The following is a 19,907-nucleotide window of genomic DNA, read 5'->3' as shown; positions in this document are numbered from 1 at the left end:
TTCCCCAAAACTCCGTGATCTACAACCACCAGATTTATTCTCTCACCGCGCTGGAGCTCCTGAGTCCTGGATCACAGTGTCAGGTGATTGTTCCTTCTGGAGGCTCTGGGAGAGAAAGCTTCCTGGTCTTTTCCAGCTTCTAGAAGTACCCAGGGTCCTGGCTCCATCACTGAACCAGCACCTCGCATCTTCCGAGCTCTCTCCTACCCTCATCACATCTCTTCTTCCCGCTGATCCTCTGCTGATCCTTCTTAAAGCACCCTTGTGGTTCCCTCGAGTTCGCCTCAACAATCCCACATGACCTCCCTCATTTAAGATCCTCACCTGTGGGAAGGCCCTTTTAATGAGCTAACCTTTATTTAATTAGTGAGCCCACCCCTAGGAGCCCGGGGTTAGGACATGGTCACGCTTCTGCCATGATGCTCCTTTCCCTGGGAATGTAAGAAAACAAAGTTTGTTAAATCCAGAGGGTAAAGAAACGGAAGAGCTTTTCTGGCAGGACAGAGACAAATCCTTCGTTGTAGCAGTTTCAGGTCTCCCATGCAGGTCTTGAGTTAATTTCTGTGTGTGGTGTACGGGAGTGCTCTGGTTTCATTTGTTTGCATGTGACTGTCCCATTGTAAGATCTTGACTCCACTGTAAGATCTTGGCTCCTTTGTTGTAAATTAGTTGACCATTTGTGTACGGTTTTATTTTTGGCCTCTTAATAATGTTCCATGGATTTGTGTCCCTGTTTTTATTCCAATACTCAGCTGTTTTGATTACTATCACTTTGCAGTAGAGTTTGAAGTCAGGGAGAGTGATGCCTCCTTTTGTGTTCTTTTTTCTCAGGGAGATTTTTGCTGTTCACGATCTTTTGTCGTTCCTAATAATAGTTATGATAGTTTGTTCCATTCTTGAGAAGAATAGCAATGAGATCTGGATAGGGATTGCACTGGATTTGTATATTGCTCTAAGGAATATCGCCATGTGAGATATATTCATTCTTCCATCTCTTTGTGTCTTCTGTTCTTTTCAACCCTGTCTTCTAATTTTTGCTGTGCGGGTCTTTCACTTCTTTGGTTAAATGTATTTCAAAATATCTAATTCTTTTTGATACAATTATAAATCACATTGTTTTCCTGATTCCTCTTGCTACTAGCTTTTTATTTGTTTATAGAAATGCAACAGATTTTTGTATATTAATTGTGTGAACTGCCACCTTATTCATTATTTCTGATAGCTTTTACTGGAGTGTTAAGGGTTTTCTAAGTGTATCATCATGTCATCTGCACATACTGTACCTGTTCAGAAGGTTGGGGCACTGGTGCTGGCAAAGGGTGATAGGCAGGAAGGAACCAGGGCAGTAGGGCACAGAATGGTCACTTCTAATGAGCACCAGTGGCTCAAGCTTCCTGTAATTCTATAGGTGCCCATGCTGTGTGGCAGGGATCACGTGAACTTCTCTAAGTCTAATCCTTGGCCAAAATATCTCATACCGTCTTGTGCAAGCCTCAGCTTCTTGGCTGTGATCAAGGAGTAGATGTAGAGCTGGGTGAGGGCTGGAGAGCCAGTGCCACAAGTCAGGAATTGCTGTCTTTGGATTTGAGTGTGAAGCTTGACCCTGGAACACTTGCTTCTGTTATTAAGAGCCGGGTGTTTAAACGCTGGTTAATGAGAGCACACAGTTGTCTTGGGTTTGGCCCTGCGTGGGGGGAAAGCAGGTATTTCGAACACCAGAGCCTCCAGCTGCAAAGAGTAGCCTGTCTATGAGGATGCACAGCCAGTGCGATGCGCTCTATCAGCTGTTTGGATTACAGTAGTTCTAGCTTAGGAATCTCAGGCGAAAGCCAGCAATCCTATTCCCAGGATTCTTCTGGGTGCACACTCAAGCTTCCTGTAATTCTGTAGGTGCCCATGCTGTGTGGTGGGATCAGCACACCAATTCCGTGCACCCCCTGCTATGTCATGCCTAGTTTTTGAAGTCCCCAAATGTGGACGTGCACCCAAGTCAAGAACAGCAGAGGTGCTCGGTACAGCAGTTACCCTTCCTCTCACGGGGTGGACCACCCCACTCACCCTAAACACAGTTCCGTTACAGTTGGTCCTACCTCTTTCTGCCGTGCAGCTGCTCTTGGTGCATGTGATGGTCCCGCATTTATCTTTCAGAGGTTGTTGACTTTGTTTAGTTACAGTTTGGTTGTCAATGTGTGGAGGAGGCAAGCCCAGCCACCTCCACTCTGCCACCTACTTGCCAGACTTATAACAGCAATTTTGACCTTTCTAATAATGAAATACAATCCCCCATGTATATATAGTATTGGATTCTGGAGAGTTGTTCTCTGCTTGTGATGTCACATTTCCTTGAGGATTCAAGTTGTCTGATAATTTTGCTACTTTAAACTTCTCATTTTTTGCATTAATGAAAATAATAAATTTTTTAAAATATCTGGATAAGCAACTTAATTATGTGAGTTTCTTCTCCTTTGCCAGCAGGTGGCGCTGTGGTCTCAGGTCCTTTGTCCTTTCCTGGCTTCTGTAGGTGCCCAGACAGGCAGGGTGGGGCATGGTGGGTCCAGCCTGTCTCAGTGTGTTTGCGGGAGGGGGTTCTGGATCCTGTTGAGGCACCACCGGTATCCCTTCTCTCTGGGGTTCAGATCCTCGACTTGGCGAGGTGTCCACTTTATGAGGTGAGCACCAATCTTGGGTGGCAGAGGAGGGGAGCCCATAGTAGACTTTGATTCATGGTGGTCTGAGAGCAGAAACAACCCAAATGTCTCCAGCAGGATTAAACAAAACGCCGCAGAGCCATGTGTTATTTAACTATTAAAAAAATGAATGACTGACATGGTGGAAAGGACACTCAGAAGCACTGTGCGGGGAAGAGAAGAGTCTGTCCCATCACATCAGTCCACACACACACAGTCCTGGAATGATGCTGCATGATTGCATTTCTCTGTAATTCTGTAATATATTTTATATACAATGTGTGCATGCATCATGCTAGATGTGTGTTTTTCACCGTGGTGACAAGGTGTCAGTCAGGTGTTGCCTAGAGAGAAATAGATTAGAAAGTCAGAAGGAGGCAGGCACGGCCTCGCCCCAGCCCGTGCGGAAGTTTCGGTGTCTCCGGAGGCTGCGGCGCCCTGAGGCAGCGTGTGGCGGGCTCTGGCCAGGAGACTCCCGGACCCCGGGCAGCTGCCTCCGTCCTCTGTGCTGGACCCCATCGCCCCTGCCAGCGCCGCTCCAGAGCCCTCGCGTCTGTGAGAGCAGCGACCATGGACGAATCTCTGGTCACAACCTCAGGAGATTTTTTAAGTGTGATCTGAAACCACTGCCATCCATGGAGGGCCTGGAAAGATCTTAGAATATTGTCATATGTCCTTGGGCAGCTTCTAGGAGCAAGGAAGGCAAACAGAATGTATACTGATGGGAGAAGAGACAATGGTACTAGAAGACACTTACGAGTTAAGAAATATCTGGAGGATATGGAGAGATAAATCACTGCACCTTCCAAGATGATTCTGAACAACCACTCAAACTATTCTTTAATGCCCAGAAATGTATGGCTTCTTCTACTTAATCCATTGCTTCTATACAACGTGAAGAAAACAAGTGCAAAGGATAGACTAAGGTCATGGACTACAGGTGCTTTGCTGGTTTCTAAATTCCTGCTATGAGTGAGACCATCCAGTGTTTTTCGTCTTCTTTCTGGCTTATTTCGCTCAGCATGATCCCTTCCAGCGCCATCCATGTTGCTGCAAACTGCATGTGTTTATCTTTTTTGATTGCTGAGTAATATTCCATGGTGTATATGCACCACATCTTCTTGATCCAGTCATCTATTTTTGGGCATTTGGGTTGTTTCCCTATCTTAGCTATTGTAAACAGTGCTGCTATAAACAGGGGTGCAGGTGCCCTTTTGAATTGATGTTTCTGTGTCCTTTGGGTAAATACCTAGGAGTGGAATTGCTGGATCCTATGGAAGCTCTATGTTTAGTAGGTCGAGGAATCTCCACACAGCTCTCCATAGTGGCTGGACCAGTTTGCACTCCCACCAGCAGTGCAGGAGAGTTCCTTTTTCTCCACACCCTCGCCAACATTTGTTGTTGCTAGTTTTTTAACATGTGCCATTCTCACTGGTGTGAGATTGTATCTCATGGTAGTTTTGATTTGCAGTTCCCTGATGACAAGTGATGTTGAACATTTTTTCATGTGCCTGTTGGCCATTTGCATTTCCTCTTTGGAGAAGTTTCTTTTTAGCTCTTCTGCCCATTTTTGTGACTGGATTATTTACTTTGTTTTTTTTTTTTTTTTTTTTTTGAGTCTTTTCAGCTCGCTAAGAGCATTCATTATTCTATGAGGACATCAGAAGTCTGCATACTTAAATCTCTAGAAACTTCTAAATATTGATTTTACACATGATCACCAAAGAAATCTTTCAGGATCAGTACAATCCTGATGACTTTCTGAACTGTGTAGGTTTTTCTTCTGATTCATCAATGAAAAATACTTGTTTTAGAATTGAAAAATCCCCATACTTTGCCCCCTCTTGTCACCGATGAAGACATGGAGGTGCCGCTGAAAGCCATCTTCCCTCAGCGCCCACGGGCCCTAGGAGGAAACAGTGATGATCACTGAGGGAAGGGAAGGGAAGGGAAGGGCAGCCGTAGTCTCTTCTGACTTGCTGGAGAAGCAGCTGTCAGTAGTTCTCCTGAAGCCCCCTAATAAAGGTTAAAGGCTCCTTTTAACTAAGCCCTTTGCGGGGCCTCCAGGATGGCCTAGGGGTTAGTCTCAGCGCTCTCACCGCTGCGGCCTGAGTTCAAGCCCCGGCCAGGGAGCTACCCGCAAGGAGCGTGGGAGTTTGCCCCCGTAAGGGGGCATGGAGCTAGAGCGCATGTGGTGCAGCAGATGGTCTCTTCTCTCTGTGCCTGCTGCTCCACTATGCTCTGTGCTTCAGATCTCCCCTCGCGCCCGCCCCTCCTCCCTCGCCCCTCCTCCCTCGCCCCTCCACAAGTCCTCCTAATAAAATCTGACACCTAGATACTCCCGAGTGCCTAAACCAAATAATGAGAGTATTAGTCCTGATTAAGAACTACCATGCCACACGTGGACGAGCACAGATCCCGAGGACATCATTGAAATCCAGAAGAGTGGGCTCTGGCAGCCTGGCCAAGCATGAAGAGAATTCAGAAAAGGCCTGAGCAATCCCAGACTTGTCACATTCAAACTCAAGGTGGAGCAAACCAGATGAGGGAGGGGCTCTATTTCGGAGACCGCCGATTCCGTGTGTTTGATCTACGCCAGCTGTTGGCTGGCCCTCAAGGGCAGATCGTCAGAAGCTAAAGATGGACGGACCCTTCTTTTTCCTGTCCTCTCTAAACTGTGTACATTTTGAGTATGTTTTTATGCTCTGAGCTTTCCTGTTTCTCTTCCCATGGATCCTCTTTTTGTTCTTCTGAACCAGACTCATGAAATGCACCTTTAGCAAAATGGAATTCTACTCTAAGGACTCAAGGGGGGGAAGGGTTGACAGGTCATTCAGTTACTGAGGGCCTAAAACACTCAATGTCCATGTGACATCTTGAATGAATGTGAATTTTCGAAAATTGATTAAGAATTGCCCAAGAAGTGTAACACACTGGGTGATCAGGCGAGGGAGTGGCCATGACTGTTGACGTCGTTAGGAAGAAATGCAAGACTCAATGTGCAGGCCTCAGAGAACACTCACTGACAGGGTGTTAGGGGCCTGATAAGTCTCTTGCAAGGCGGTATATGCAAAAGGACTTCAGCACTGGATGTACTGTGTGAGTAACTTAGGAAATTTTCTGGAATAATTTTGTATGAATCTTGCTTCCTACCCAGGCTCTAGTCATGGGCAAATGTTTGGCCTTTACATGCTCCACAAATGGAAATACATGAAATTAATGTCCACCAGAGGAAGCTCCTCCCTCACCACTGGGAGGTGGGCGAGATGGTCAAAGGCTTCTCTAGTGCCGCTCTGGAGAGAATGAATTCGAGGACTCCGTGAAGGCTCCTCAGAAGGTCTCAGTAACCCACAGGGGTGACCACATCAAGAATATGTTCTCACATTGAATTCTCCTCTGTTGCTTGACTCCCCAGTCCTGCCCCTGGTTGTGCCTGTTTGCACCTCTGCTTTCAGGGAACTGCAAGCTGGAATAGGCTACTTTATCCTGGAATAAGGGGGGCTTTGGTGCTAGGAGTTATATGAAGCCATTGAAGAGTTAGAAGGAGATACTTGAGGGTTATTCTGGCCCAGGGTGGGGAATGGGCAGGGGCAGTACCACAAGCGTCAACACAGGGAGGCCCTCCCAGAATGCCTTGTAAGAGCCTTAGTAAAGGGAGAGGGTCGCTGGGGTGAGGATGTTGCTGTCTAGCTGTCTCTCTCTGTCCCTTCTTTTATTGGTGACGCTCTCTCACACCTGCAAACAAGCCCTTCTGCCCCTAGTTGACCTCACGTACCACTTGTCAATCCAACACCCAAGGAAGACCATCAACACAACAAAGTCTCAGGGTATCACCAGATTTATTGAAGCAGTCTATAAAGTGCAAGTGGAGGAGAAACAGACAGTCATGAACTATCATCTTTGCTAGCAATTCCCCCGATGGGTAAGGAACCTGAGGCTCAGAGATGTGTAGCTCTTGATCAAAGATGGTTGATCTTGAGACACATCAAGTTCCTTGGCCCTGTCTGGCATCTGGTATCATTCTCCACCCCGCTCCTTTAAAAAAAAAACAAAATCAGTCACTGCTTCAACACAGCCTTTGGAATTTCACTGTCCTCAGTTGTCTCCAAGGACAACCTGGTTCCAAAGAGCACCAGTGATTGACCATTCTCCCACCCAATCTGCTGTTCTCACCACCACAACCTCCACCACCACCAGAGGTCACTACTAATCAAGGTAAAGCTGCTAGGAGACAAAAATACATTCACACTGGACAGCTGGGAGCAGACACTAAAACGAGGGTCAGGCCATATTTTCTAGCATGTCAGACCACGGGGAGGGTTAACAGAGGAGCTGCTGTTGCTTTCCCGTATCCCAACAATTTCAACTCTTCAACTTTCTCTCATCTTCTATTTTGTAAGTTACTGGTCTTCCCATTGCCTGTTCCTTCACCCCACTTTATTCTTGCCCCCCGTCTTGTTCAGTCCAAAATAAATGGTTCTCCTTATCCCCCTCCCTCTAGGCTCCTCCCTTATTCCAAGCTGTGTTCCTGCCTTTTCACATGCCAGCTTCATCAATCCTACTCTGACTCACTCAGCTACAGAATTGCCAAACTCCTTAACACCCAGTCCATAAACTTCATTTTGTGCTTTTTTCCCCTCGAGCAAGGTACCACCACACCTCGTCCAACACAAGTCCCCGCTCCTTTCATGGTCCTGGGGGTCGCAGAGTCAGGAACTAGATAGACTCTGATAGATCTGGCTCAGCACTTCCAACATCTTCTTCAGCTCTTGGGCCTGATGCCTCAGGTTTTCAGCTGATGGTGCCTTTGCCCCCTCCTGCAATTCCTTTGCGTTTTTCACTAGGCTGGCCACGTCCATCAGAGTAGTGATGCCAGCAGTGACTGCACCGAAGATCCGGGCGCTTTTTGTCATCGCCAGAGCAGTGCCTCCAAAAGCTTTCCTGACTTGACGGGTGGTTTCAAAAGACACTTTTCCACCAGAGGCGAAGCGTGCAGCACGGGCCGCTAGATGAGGCTGGGATTTGACCAGCTTGATAACACGGTTGATCTTCCCAATGTTATTCAAGCCATTGTAAAGCTTACCTCCTATGGAACCTGCGTTGGATAGAAGTTCCTTGAGCAAATTCTCTAAATTGCTTCCAGCTGAGCATTTATTAGCTTCAGCTTCTATAGATGACATGCTCACACTTTCCAAGACGCTGGTGGACACAGTGGTCACAGCAGATGCTGTTCCCAGTCCCACCCCAGCTGCTGCCAGGGACAGACTGGCCCCTGCTGTCACTGGTGCCAGACCCAAGCCAGCGATGGTCAGAATGCCAGACACAATGCCAGTGGAGTCGGCAACTACTTTGGAGATGGTACAGTTCCTGTGAATCGTGTCTGCTTTGACTGCAAGTTCATGGAGCCGGTCTACGTCATTCCTAAGCTGCTGTTTCAGCTGAGGATATGATCTCAGAAACCGCTCCCTAAACTCCTGCACTTTTTTATCTTCCGTGGCTAGGTCTGTTATCAGACGACTCAGAGCTTCATATATCTCCTCTGCTTCATTCCTGTAATAATGAAAGTCAGGTGCTAAAAACAGGCAATTTGCTTATGTGCACAATGGAATCAATACTCACTACAGTCTAAACTTTAGAAATTACAGAGCTTTTACAATACGTCAAGTGGAAAACTTTGCAAGGTTAAAGAATTTATTGATCAACAATAAATATTTCAAACATTATAGATGCTTCCCAGTATTTATTCAATCAGAAAATAAATAAGTAAAAGTCATTTTAAGATGCTCAAGTATTTGCTCAAGGGAAGGTCAATACCATCACCACAGCAGGTGTTTGTAGAGTAAGAATGAAGAGAAGTAGAATTGGAGCAGAAACAACTTTGCTCAGAGAATCTGAGTGTGCAGTGAAGAATTGAGCTGACCCACAGACAACCCTGCCTTTTGCCCTTGACCTTGATCTTGACGTCTCAGGAATGTCCTGATTGATAGAAATGTCTTCACTTCTGTGCCCTTGGTCACTGATCTGTCTAGCACTGAGATATCTGATGAGGGCTTAGGGCCCTGTGGTATCTCTCCTGACCCCTGGGAGTGGCTGGAGGCTACATTTCCTCCACTTCTCATGTAGAAGTCTTTCTCCTGCCCGTCTTTAGCAAGAGTCCTGTTGTTGAGCAAGAATCCTCCTACTCCTGATGTCCCCTCTAGTGATTTTCTACTCACCTACTCACTCGCCTTGTTGGCTAAAAAGGTCTCACCTGTTTTGCTGTATTCAGCCTAGTCTCTCTCATCAATTACTATGCTCCTGACACTCTCACAAAAGTCCTGAGTAAACTCTGTTGTACTGTTTTAACAAGTGTCAGGATAATGTTTTTCTTTAACAGGGTGTGCTCCACAGGTTGGCTATACTCCACGTGTATTTCACACACTCAAGGAGCACAGTAACGCCTCCTGAGGACAAATGACAATATTTCAAATGCTCCTAGACTCTGTGTTTCTCCCTTTCATGATTTTTACAAGTATCTGTGCCTTGTAATAAACTGTAACTGTGAGCATAGCAGCTGTCAGTGAGTTCTGATTTCTTCTAGGGAATTATTGAAACTGAGAGTGGTTGGGTACCCTGAAATTTGCAGTTGGTGTGAAAAGTTCAGTTTGGGGGATTGTACCCTCAGTCATGGGAGTTTGGCACACTGGATACTTAGAATGAAAAAATAAATCAGAGCCAGAAGGGACAATAATGAACATTTTGCCTGTTATCTACTCTCCTCCAAGTTTGATGCCCTTTGATCTTCTCAGTCGAAGGTCACTAGGTCAAGTCATGTCCCCAAATGACAGGAAGCAGGATATTTTCTACTAACTGTGATTCTTCTTGCCCTCTCCAGAGGCCTCTCTGACTTCTGACCCACCATCCCTGAACTTTCAAGTGTCACCAGCCTAACTCACACCTTAGCTGCTGACAGTTTTATTTTTGTGTACATACCCAGGCCATGTGCAACTTTGTAGAGCCTCTTAACAAGCCAGGGGATGTAAAAACCCATCTGTCAGAATCACTAAGTCTGAAAGTCCTGCTTTTGGAGTAGGTGAGGAATTCCTTTCTTCATTGGAGGGGGCGAGGCAGTCTCCTCAGCAGCCTTCAAATTACACAAAGTTGGCAGCCTCACATGCTGACTATGGAAGTATCGCTGGGCCACACTGCCTTCCCATGGGTGAGGGGCTGCTCTATACAGAATAGAAGAGGTTTCCAAATAACAGTCAACACTTCCCCTCAGCCACCCAGAAAGATTATGGAGGAAACAATCACCTACTATTCCCCATGCCCAGCAATGAGAGGATCAAATCAGGGAGGAAAGAACCATTGGACCAGATGATTGTGTTTGATTCCCCACTCTTGACCACACAGTCCGCCTTAAGGCCTTCACCACCATCCTATCAGACGGAATTGCTCTTGTCCTTGGACAGACTACAAATCTGAGACACCCAGGATTAAGCTCAGAGCCCCAGAGCTGGCAAGGAATAGATCAGGCCCTAACCCAACTCTGCCCAACTCTGCTCCAGCCTTTCTACCTTACAGTATAGAGGGTTTCTGTAGTGTTTGTAGAATTCCTGGGGATTGCAGCCACAGTCCCCAGGAACACACCTGACTGTGGCAATACTTTTTGAGTTGTTCCAAAGGAAATCCTGCTTGGCTCTTATCTCTAGGAAGAAGGCTTTTAGGCCCTATTTCTTTCCAGAAAGCTTACAAAAAGTGAACACTAACTGTGCACTACTATGGGTCATTCATTATGCTAAGAGCTTTACCTTCATTTTCTTGTTTTCCTCACAACAACATTGAACAGATAAGAAACTAAGGCAGAGAGTGGGTGAGTCACTTGCCAAGGTCACACTAATGCTCACTGCAGACTTCATCTCTTTCCTACCCAGTGCCATGCACTGCCAGCAAATGGCATGGAGAACACAGTCCTCATGGATTGTTAAGGAGGAACATCCTTAACCACAATCACAAGGTACTGCCTGGAGGAGGTGTGCCTGCTAGGAGGAAACCAGCCCAGTGAGAGACATCTGGGTGACATTCCTGGGACACCCCATGGAGGTTACCTGGACAACAATTTCTCATCCACAAATGCCTCCCAGGTTTTAATGTCAGTCAGCAGCCTGTAAAGGTCCTCACCGCTCATTGTTTTCAGGATATCCTCAGGGGTATTCGCAAGAGAGCTGTTGCTGTCTAGATAGAAAAAACAAAGAAGGTGGTTGAGGTGGAGAGAAACTGGTGTTGAGTCTCAGGGGTCAGTGATAATCTTCCTGAACAGCTGTCACCTGGGTCCTTTGGATGGTGTCACCTGGTGTTATGGACTCAATTGTGTCCCTAACAGGTTTGTGTGTTGAAGTTCTGACACCTAAGTGGCTATAGTTGGAGATGGGGTGTTCCAAGAGGTAGATGACGTTAAGCAAAGTCATGGGGTGGACCCTCGTCTGAAAACACTGTGTCCTTGCAAGAGGAAGAGACCAGATCTCTCTCTCTCTACACACACAGAGCGCTGTGAGGACAGAGAAGTCACCATCTGCAAACTAGGGAGCGCCTCACCAGGAATATCAACCCTGGAGCACCTTGCTCTTGGATCTCCAACCTCCTGAATTTATTATCTAAATTCTGGCATCTAGATATGTTTTATAATACAGATGTTTTTATCCTTTAGAAAGAGAATACATGTTGAAACTGCACATAACTCACCCCTCCAGCAGGGTGAGGACAGCACCCAGAACACACGCGCCCGAGTTCTCACAGTGAAACCAGGGAACACGCACATCCAGTGGACAAATAATGTGACGACTGTGAACAGTCTCAGGTCAGAAGCCTGCTTGAGGCAAGACGACTGCCCACTGAGCTACAAAAGGAGGGGTGGTTTTCGGGGATTGGAGATTATAGGATTGCAAATGGAGTCCAGGGACTGGTACACACAGGCGTGTCCAGGAGCATATGTGAAATGTGTCTCCTGCTCTACATGAACCAAGATGTGATCTTCCTTCACAGGAGACGAGAGTGAGACTCAGACAAGCGACCGCCCACAGCCGCCAGCTGAAGGCAGAACTGAATCCCAGGTCAAGGGTCAGCCATGTCTTTGGCGTTTGACTCTGAAGCCTCCTTGTATTTAAAATAACTCCTGTCATGTCTGCATCCTACCCTGTAAACATGTGTGTGGATGCTGTTGCTATTGTAATTAAACCTGACGTTGCAAAGGGCCCGCCTTGAGTAAACTCGTGTGAGAGAGGACTCCTGCTAGTCAAGGCCTCAAGACAGGCCTCAAGAGGGGTTTGGGGTGGGGGGCTGCAGGGAAGAGGGGACAGACCCTGGGCTCTGACCCTGGGGTCCACCTGCCCCTCCTCTCCCCCAGGCTGGTGTCACAGGACTCAGCTCCCCACTGGCACATCTGAACCCAGCTGGTCGCCTAGTCAAAAAGACACCATCTCCCTTCCTAGGGGGGTTGTCCTGAGGCACCCCCAGCCTGGCCCCCAGGCAAGGAGCCCGCCTGCTGGGAAGCTCTGCTTCTGATCCCCACACCTTCCCACCCTCCTCTCCAGCATGACTCAGAGCAATTGCTCTGCTGGGTGGGGCATGGGCGGGTCTGACTTGCTAGCCAGGGCAATGCAGTGAGGGGGGAGCCCTGGGAAAGTGGATTGAGGAAACTGCGTGTTCATTTTGCAGGGGGAGGGTTGTTTATTCTATTTTTGCTGCTGCACTGCAGGGAGAAGGAAACCAGGGCTTGGACGGAGGGCACCACAGCCCCTCGCCTGTGTGTTCATTGATGGGGTGAGGGCAGAGGAGGGAGATCTGAGAGCCGAGCTCTGCGGGGGTCTCTGAGAGGAAAGGAGACCCTGCCGTGGGCGGGTGCTGGGTCTCGGGTGTGTGTACCCGGCAGACAGCACGGGGGCTCGAACAAGCCGCGGGCGGAGAAGGTGCTGGGGACGGGGCGATTCCACCTGGACTCACACACTCAGACGGCGGGGACAGGACAAACACTGAGGCTACATGGTGCGGGTAGGCCCAGAACAGGCCACATGTATCCATGTGTGATCCCAGGGAGCGCAGGGAGTGACTCTCCCAAGACAGGTGAGTGGGGTCAGGCGCGCCAGGTCACGCAGGTAGGAGGGAGCTGAGACCAGACCGGGGTCCAGTCAGATCTGCAAACGCCCGCAGAGGATGGGATGGTCTTCCAGATCCTGCCCTTCGGCAGGCAGCTAGGATAAGGGCCAGAGGAGAAGGCCCCCGGGCTGCTGATGCACCTGCTCTCTCTTGTCCTCCCCACCTGCCTTGGGGCCCCTTTATTCTCCCCTCTACTGTTTACCAACATTCCTGAGGACTGTCCTGGCTTCTCTTCTGGTCCTTGGATGGGTGTTGGGGAGTGAGGGAGGGAGCAGGTTGCCATGGCACCTGGAGGAGGGGACCAGGGAGGAGATGCCCCCACAGACCCGGGGTGGGGGGCTCACCTGGACACCTGTTTGGGGCTGCAGGCCACGAATCAATCCCCTTCACAGTTCTTTATACCCTAGAGGTGAACTCAGCCCAAAGGCACCACCCCCAATTCCGGGCCCAGTGGGAACAGAGAAGAAGAGTCTGACTACCTGCGTCCTCCTCATGGCTGACGTTAGTGCCCATGGTGCCGGCCGCGGGGTCTCAGGGCTGCTCTGCCAGCTCAGCAGTCAGCGTGCGGGTAGGAAAAGGTTGTTTCACCCTGAAGAGAAAGAAGACAAACCATGGTTGGGCGTTAGCCAGCTGTGGCCGCAGGAGCACCAGGAAACACCGCCCTGTGCTTCTCTCTGGGGGGTGTTTCTCTGTCTCCTGAGCCCGGCTACTGCTGTCTAGAGAGTTTCTCAATTCCCTGCAGCTCACGCCAAGCCAAGTCAGATCCTGTCATCCAGGGGTGAAGGTAGCGGTGGGGGGCCACCCGGAGGAGACACCCCAACCAAGGAGGCCACCGGAGAGTGATAGAGCAGTCACAGCGAACCCAGAAGAAGGGTGGGACAGAAGGTTCTGGAAGTTATTTGAGGTGAAAGCAGCTGTGCTCATGGCTAACACTTAATGTTGAGGGGGGTGTCTGTGATGTGAGGCCTTCGGGGTCCCCACTGATGGGTGTAAAGTCGGTGCAGGAGGCCTGGTGAGGAAACCAGGCCACAGGCACAAGGAGGGGCCTGGAAACCACAGAGGGATTCCACCTTTGCCTCAGCTCCTGGAGCCAGAGGCCTCCACCCGACACAAACAGGACCTGGCAGCAATCAACCAGAAACCACCAAAAAAACCCAATTTTGGTTCCACATACCCAGTTTCCCGCCTAACCTTTCCTCACCCTATAAAAGGACATCTCCCTGGCACAACAACTCGACTTCTTCGACCCCCCTGGTGGTCGGCAAACCTCACCCAGGGATGCAATAAAGTTCCTGCCTGTGGGAAACTTAGCCTGGCCTCCTTCACTTTACTTTCAACAGGGAGGGGCGACCTGCCTCCACATCAAAGTGGAGCCAAGGAGCAGGCAGTTCCTGCTCCCAAGGGACCCTGAGCCCAGGTTGCCACAGTCGGGCCGATCGGGCTGAACCCAAGTCTCACTGACCCCAGCCCCGTGTTGGGGAGACCGTGGCACTCCTGTGACCCACCCACCGGAGTGGGTGTCACCTGGAAGCAGCTCTGGCTCCTCAGTGAGGCCTTGCACCCCGGCCCCGCCTCTGGGTCTATTTCCTGGGTCACAGCTTTGGGAAGGCCCAGTCCTCCTGCTTCCAGGGCCCTCCCTCCCTGGGGCCCTCCCTGAACCCCTCCCCAAAGCCCTGTTGCAGAGTGGGAGGGTGGGGAGCCCTGGCCTCCTGAGGAACTTCCCTCTCCCTCCTCCTCCGGAGACTTTCATTTTTTGCAATAATTGCACACAGTGCTCCCCTTGTACAGAACTTTGCCCTCATGGGGATTATTCACTTAAGGCATCTGGAAGTAGTGACGGGGTCAGGGGGCAGCAACATATAAACATTCTCAAACCTAGAGCCACACTGCTATGTCAATACATTTTACCGATTCACAGTCCCACCCTGTGTGCGGTGTCCCTCCCGGCAGCCTTACCGGGTCCCAGTGATTAAAAAATCATACACCGAGAGCGAGAGGTTGCTCTCTCTATGTGTATATTTTTTCTGTTAGTTCTGCTTGTGACTATCCTGTGTCGGGACAGGAGGAAAGACAGTGAATATTGATTATTTTAGGTCCTTGGCAAAATCTTGCTGTTTTCCAGGAGGTTTTCATTCGCTCACTGGACTGTGCAGGTGGAACACGGCTGTTCGCCCCCGGCTCCCGCCCGGCCGTCCTGTTTCCCTGAAGCTTCACCCCGCGTCAGAATGAACTCGATGCATCTCGCTGATGATTTTCATCATCCTGATGTAAAATTCACTGCTGTCCACGGGGCGCCCTGGGGGGTCTAGTCTGGAGTCCTCTTGAGCGGGTGAGGAACGGGCCTGCCCGTGGGGCTTCGTGTGTGTGAGGACCATGGAGCTGCTGCAGGCTCTTTCTCACCTTCCACGCCACAGGCAGCCCGCGCACACCCTGGACATGTACCAGTTATTCTGGACGTCCAGACAACCCCACATGGCTCACGGCCTTGCAAGGGCCTGGCGGGCCCAGCCCTGTGTCAGCTCTGGGGCCACGGGAGGCGACAGTAGAAAGGGGGTGGGGAGGCTGCGCTGCGACCACCCCGGCCAGGCAGGTGCACTGTGGATCCCGGCAGACAGGAAGAATCTTGGAGCCTTAGACGTGTCTGTCCTGCCTTTCAGGCCGAAGCAAGGGTCTGTGTGCGCAGGCAGGCAGGCCGAGGTCTGAAACCCGGGACCAGAGCCGGCAGAGCCCACGAGGAAAAGGATCGGGTCCCGGGTGTCACCAGACATGTGTAATGTGTCTGCCCCTCGGTCTTTCCCTCCCTGCCCTGTCTTCTCTGCCGTTCTTGGTCTGGCATAAACCTGTCTCAGCTCAGTGTGGATGCCAGTCTTGTTCCCCTAATGCTTGATTGGTATGTGGGGTGTCCCCTGGTCTAGCTGCTGAGTGACCAGTTTCCAAAAGGGCTGTGGGGGGAACAAGCAGGGAGCAGGGAGGCCCAAGAGGAAGCTCCTACCCAACCGCACGGCCCAGACAGAGGCCCCACGCCCTCCTCCTTGGCCCAAGCTCTCTGGAGGCAGCAAAACAGAGATTCTCACCAGGCATCTCCCTCCAAGGGGGGCGGGGCAGCTCCTCCCCTGGCTCCCTGTCCTGTGTCTCGCCCTCCCTGCTTGCCTTCCCCCACACACCTGTGGACTGCCAGTTTCCTGTGCTCTGATATCACCCCAGCCTCCGGGCTTTTGCTCAGCCTGCTCCCTCCCACTGGGTGCTGCTGCCCACCTACCTGGCACTGTGAAAATTTACCTGTGCTGGAGGCCAGCTCAAAAACTTCCTCCCCAGCTTCCCACCCACAACCCCATCATCTCCAGGCTCCTTGAATGTTGCTCTCTCCTGGCTGCGGCTCCATTTGTGTGACGGTTCCGTCTCCATTCAGCCCTGAGCACCTCGCCAGGGATCCTGCGGATTCTCTGAGGCACCATATAAAACCAAACTAGAATGGAGTCAGTTACGTCAAGGACGGATTGGATTTGGTCAACACAGGTGCCTGAGGGAAACCTCAGCTCACCTGACAGGAGTTTACAGGTCTTCTCTGAAATCAGCAGAGGACCAGCCAGCCCCCAAATGCCAAGTCTGTTTGCATCATCACTGGACTTCCTGCCACTTACTCAGCTCACCTGATGCCAGTTTAGAAAGTCTGCTAAGCACCCAACCACCTCAAAAAGCCAAACAACCTCTGTGCCAATCACAGAAAACACCTCGTTGTGTACATTTTAACGTGGTCTTCAGTTCCAGTCCCCAGGTTGGCACCTGGCAATGAGCTTATCTGATTGTGCTGGTGGGTGTGAGACGCCAGCTCTGCCAGCTTCCTGCTCCAGTGCCTCCCAGGGTCCACTCTACCCCCTGGCACAGCCTGACAGTGTGAGGTGGGAAGCCATTAGCCGGCCATGAAATAGCTTCTCCTGAATCAATCTACCTGATCCATGAAATACCTGACCACACAGTGGGGCCTCTGTTCACCCCCCTTTGAGGAATTGTTTTCATGCTGATCTAGATGAAAGACTCATTCTAATCAAGCACAAATAAGACTTTGACTCAGCTTTTACACAAATAACCTTGCTGCTATAATATTTTTTTGATAGCTCTATCAGGTTTCTGGGAGTTTCCATTGATTTCCTCATGTCTTACTCCAGCCATAATATTTTTTTTTTTTTTTTTTTTTTTTAAACTGTTTTAGATTTATTTATTTATTTATACAAGCACTGTGTACAGTCAGAAGCGCGGGAGGGTGAGAGAATTCACCAGAGCCAGAGCGGGGAGCAGAGCAGGCAGAAGGACCGAAGTACACTGCCGCGGGCGGCAGGAGAGGTCTGCGCGCCATGCGGGACCCTCCTCTGGTGGCCGGGGAGCAGCCGGGGATCGAACCGGCACTGCAGAGGCTGCGGGCAGCATCGCAACCCAGCGCTCAACCGCTGCACCACCGTCTTGGAGAGAGAGGAAGACAGAGCTGCCGGAACACATGAGTCCTGGACGATCGCAATAATGCCATTCCAGAGTCTTCCCTCCCCAAGGACAGCTGGGCTCCTGAGTCCATCTCGAGGCTTCTCACGCCTCCTCACTGCATGTTTCCAGGAGCAGGGGGTGGGAGGGTCATGTCCTGACTGCACAGAAGGCTCCTCTGAGACAACAAAAAGATCTCGATCCTTTTTGATCACACAGGCGCTGACTGTGCTCTCCAGACACAGTGGAAGCCAGGGGGGAAGGAGAGGAGGGTGGGGGAGGAGGGTGCCCTTGAATGTGCAGTGTCCTAGACCCGGTTGTATTTGTGCTAAAGAGGAGCAGCAGGAGCAGGAGGAGGAGCAGGAGCAGGAGGAGGAGCAGGAGCAGGAGGAAGAGCAGGAGCAGGAGCAGGAGGAGGAGCAGGAGGAGGAGCAGGAGGAGGAGCAGGAGCAGGAGGAGGAGCAGGAGCAGGAGGAGGAGCAGGAGGAGGAGCAGGAGGAGGAGCATGAGGAGGAGCAGGAGGAGGAGCAGGACACGCTGGAGGGGCAGAGCTAGAAGGAAGAGGAGAGAAAAGAAGAAACAGAAAAGCTTGGACTGAATCAATCAAAACAAAGAGCGTCCACGGAATCGATCCACTTGGCAATCCATGGATCCATCAATCACTCAGCTGATCCCAAAAGGATCTGAATGTGAGACAGAAAGAAAACACGACAGACACACCAGAAGAAATGCTTGCAACGACGCTGAGCTGAGGGAACTTCTCCAACCAAAGCACAAATTCCAGAACCATAAAGGGAAACGTTGATCTAGTTCACCTCTAAAAACATTAAACACGGCCGAGGGCTCCACAAACTGGTTGCACGCCAGGAAACACTAGTTGCGACACTTCAGCTGATAAAGGCAAGCTTGCACAGCTCCCACACACCCACACGAGACGGAAACCATTTTTTTTAAGAGAACAGTTTAGAACAAACATCTCCCTGGAGGTGACGGGCCCAGGGCCACCTCCCCTGGGGGGCAGAGCGCAGGCCACAGGGCCTTCGGGTGCTGGTGTTTAGGGCAAAGGTGCTTTGAAGACCCCAGTGTCCAGGCTTCTGTGTAACATGCAGACCCACGCGCACCCTCGGGCACCACACAGCCAGGGCTGCAGCCGGACGGAGAGGACAGAGACAGGGTCCCGCGGGGAATCACCCTGGCGCTTCCTCACCCGCTGCTGGCTTCTTCCCAGTGGTGGGCGCAGGCTGCCTCTTCCTCCATCTGCACCCACAATGCACAGCAGGGGCCAGGGGCAGAGCCCTGAGATGACCCTGGCTCGCTCTGCCAGGCTGGGGCCCAGCAAGTCTCCCCCTCTCAGAGCCTCAGTTTCCCCGGGGGACCTGCCCCAGCAGACTCGGGGCTCAGAGTAGGTGACACAACCGCTGGGTTCACTGTCTCAGAAACCCCTTGATCCCTCCTGTCTGAACAGAAAGTCTCTACCCCCTGGGCCTCCGCAGCAGCAGCCCGGGGTCCACAGGTGGCCAGGCTGCGGGTAGCAGTGCAGGATCCCTGCTCCTTTCTGGTGTCTCCAAATTCCACAAAGGCACGAGCACCCCAGCACCACCTTCTGTCACCTGCTCATCTCTCAGGGGTCAGAGACCTGGATTTGCTGGGGGGTCGAGGGTTTGTGGACCCCTCTGAGCGGTCCCCCTCCCTCTACTGGTCAGGGGCTCGGGGAGGGAGAAGGCATCTGGCAGGCCGGCCTCTGCCGCCTGCGCAACCTCTGAACTTTCCTCTTGGTTTATGAAGTGGTGACCACGATCCTTCTCTACAAGCTGGCTGGGAGGGTGAGAAGGTGGGGTGAGGGTCCCCTTAACCAGCTTACCGGGACCACCCTTGGCTGGTGGAAGGAGACACGGGGCGCTGGTGCAGCTCCAGTCACCGGCTGTGAGTCTGTGTAACGACCAGACCCAACCTCTGGGCACGAACACAGGAAAGGAAACAGAAAGCGAAATTCAGCAAATCCGGGCAAATAAACATTAAACCACGCCCAGTACAGGACACTGACCTCCCAGTGCCCCCTGCCTTGCTGACCCACCAGAAGAGCACCCCCAGACCTACCTTTCAGACCCCACTGGCTCAGCACCTCCTGCCTTGTTCTTCAAGAACTGCCACTGACAGACCGTGGGACCCTGAGCACATGACTGTCCCCCCCTTGTGGTGTCCTACCCCTTCTTCCTTTCTCCTCCCCACTTCCCAGCAGGTCACCTGATTTCCCTCCATGTCGGGCACTCGCACTGCCCCTGAGGCCCAGAGGCCCTGGGCAGACATGTCCCATGTCCCGCTGCTGCTGCTGGGGGTCACACCCACAAAGCTTCTCCACGTTTGCTCTCCCGGCTCCCACTCAGGAGCCCCTGCTTCTACCACCTGCAGACCGTGCTCGTCCTTCAAAGCCCAAATCTGACATCGCCTCCTCTGAGAAGCCTTCCGGCTGCTCCCCCACAGAGTGCATGTCCAGGCCCTGCTCGCATGGCACCTGGTGGGGGTTCCCTGAGGTCACTGCTCCCCACTTGTCCCCGTGTCTCCCTCCCCCTGGCCAGCTCTCTCATGGAGGGACACATGGTGGCTTTGGTTCTGCTG

The 19,907-nt window shown here is 51.2% G+C and overlaps 1 protein-coding gene across 1 annotated transcript; it reads right to left on the bottom strand.

Annotated features, from left to right (window-relative positions):
• Positions 1–6,514: 6,514 nt before the first annotated feature.
• On the bottom strand, positions 6,515–19,430 carry LOC119248245 (apolipoprotein L3-like). The gene is made up of 5 exons (XM_037515222.2): positions 19,389–19,430; positions 19,153–19,244; positions 13,298–13,407; positions 10,775–10,901; positions 6,515–8,237 (listed from the first exon to the last, which is right to left on the bottom strand). Exons 3-5 carry the CDS (start codon positions 13,329–13,331, stop codon positions 7,397–7,399), a joined length of 1,002 nt encoding a protein of 333 aa, XP_037371119.1. The 5' UTR covers positions 13,332–13,407; positions 19,153–19,244; positions 19,389–19,430; the 3' UTR covers positions 6,515–7,396.
• Positions 19,431–19,907: the final 477 nt, after the last annotated feature.

Source organism: Talpa occidentalis, unplaced genomic scaffold, assembly GCF_014898055.3.
Source record: "Talpa occidentalis isolate TD23 unplaced genomic scaffold, MPIMG_talOcc4v2.1 talOcc4.16, whole genome shotgun sequence".
In the NCBI taxonomy this organism is placed as follows: domain Eukaryota; kingdom Metazoa; phylum Chordata; class Mammalia; order Eulipotyphla; family Talpidae; genus Talpa; species Talpa occidentalis.
The sequence above is the reverse complement of the archived record's forward strand: the minus strand, read 5'-3'. Positions and strand labels throughout refer to the sequence as shown.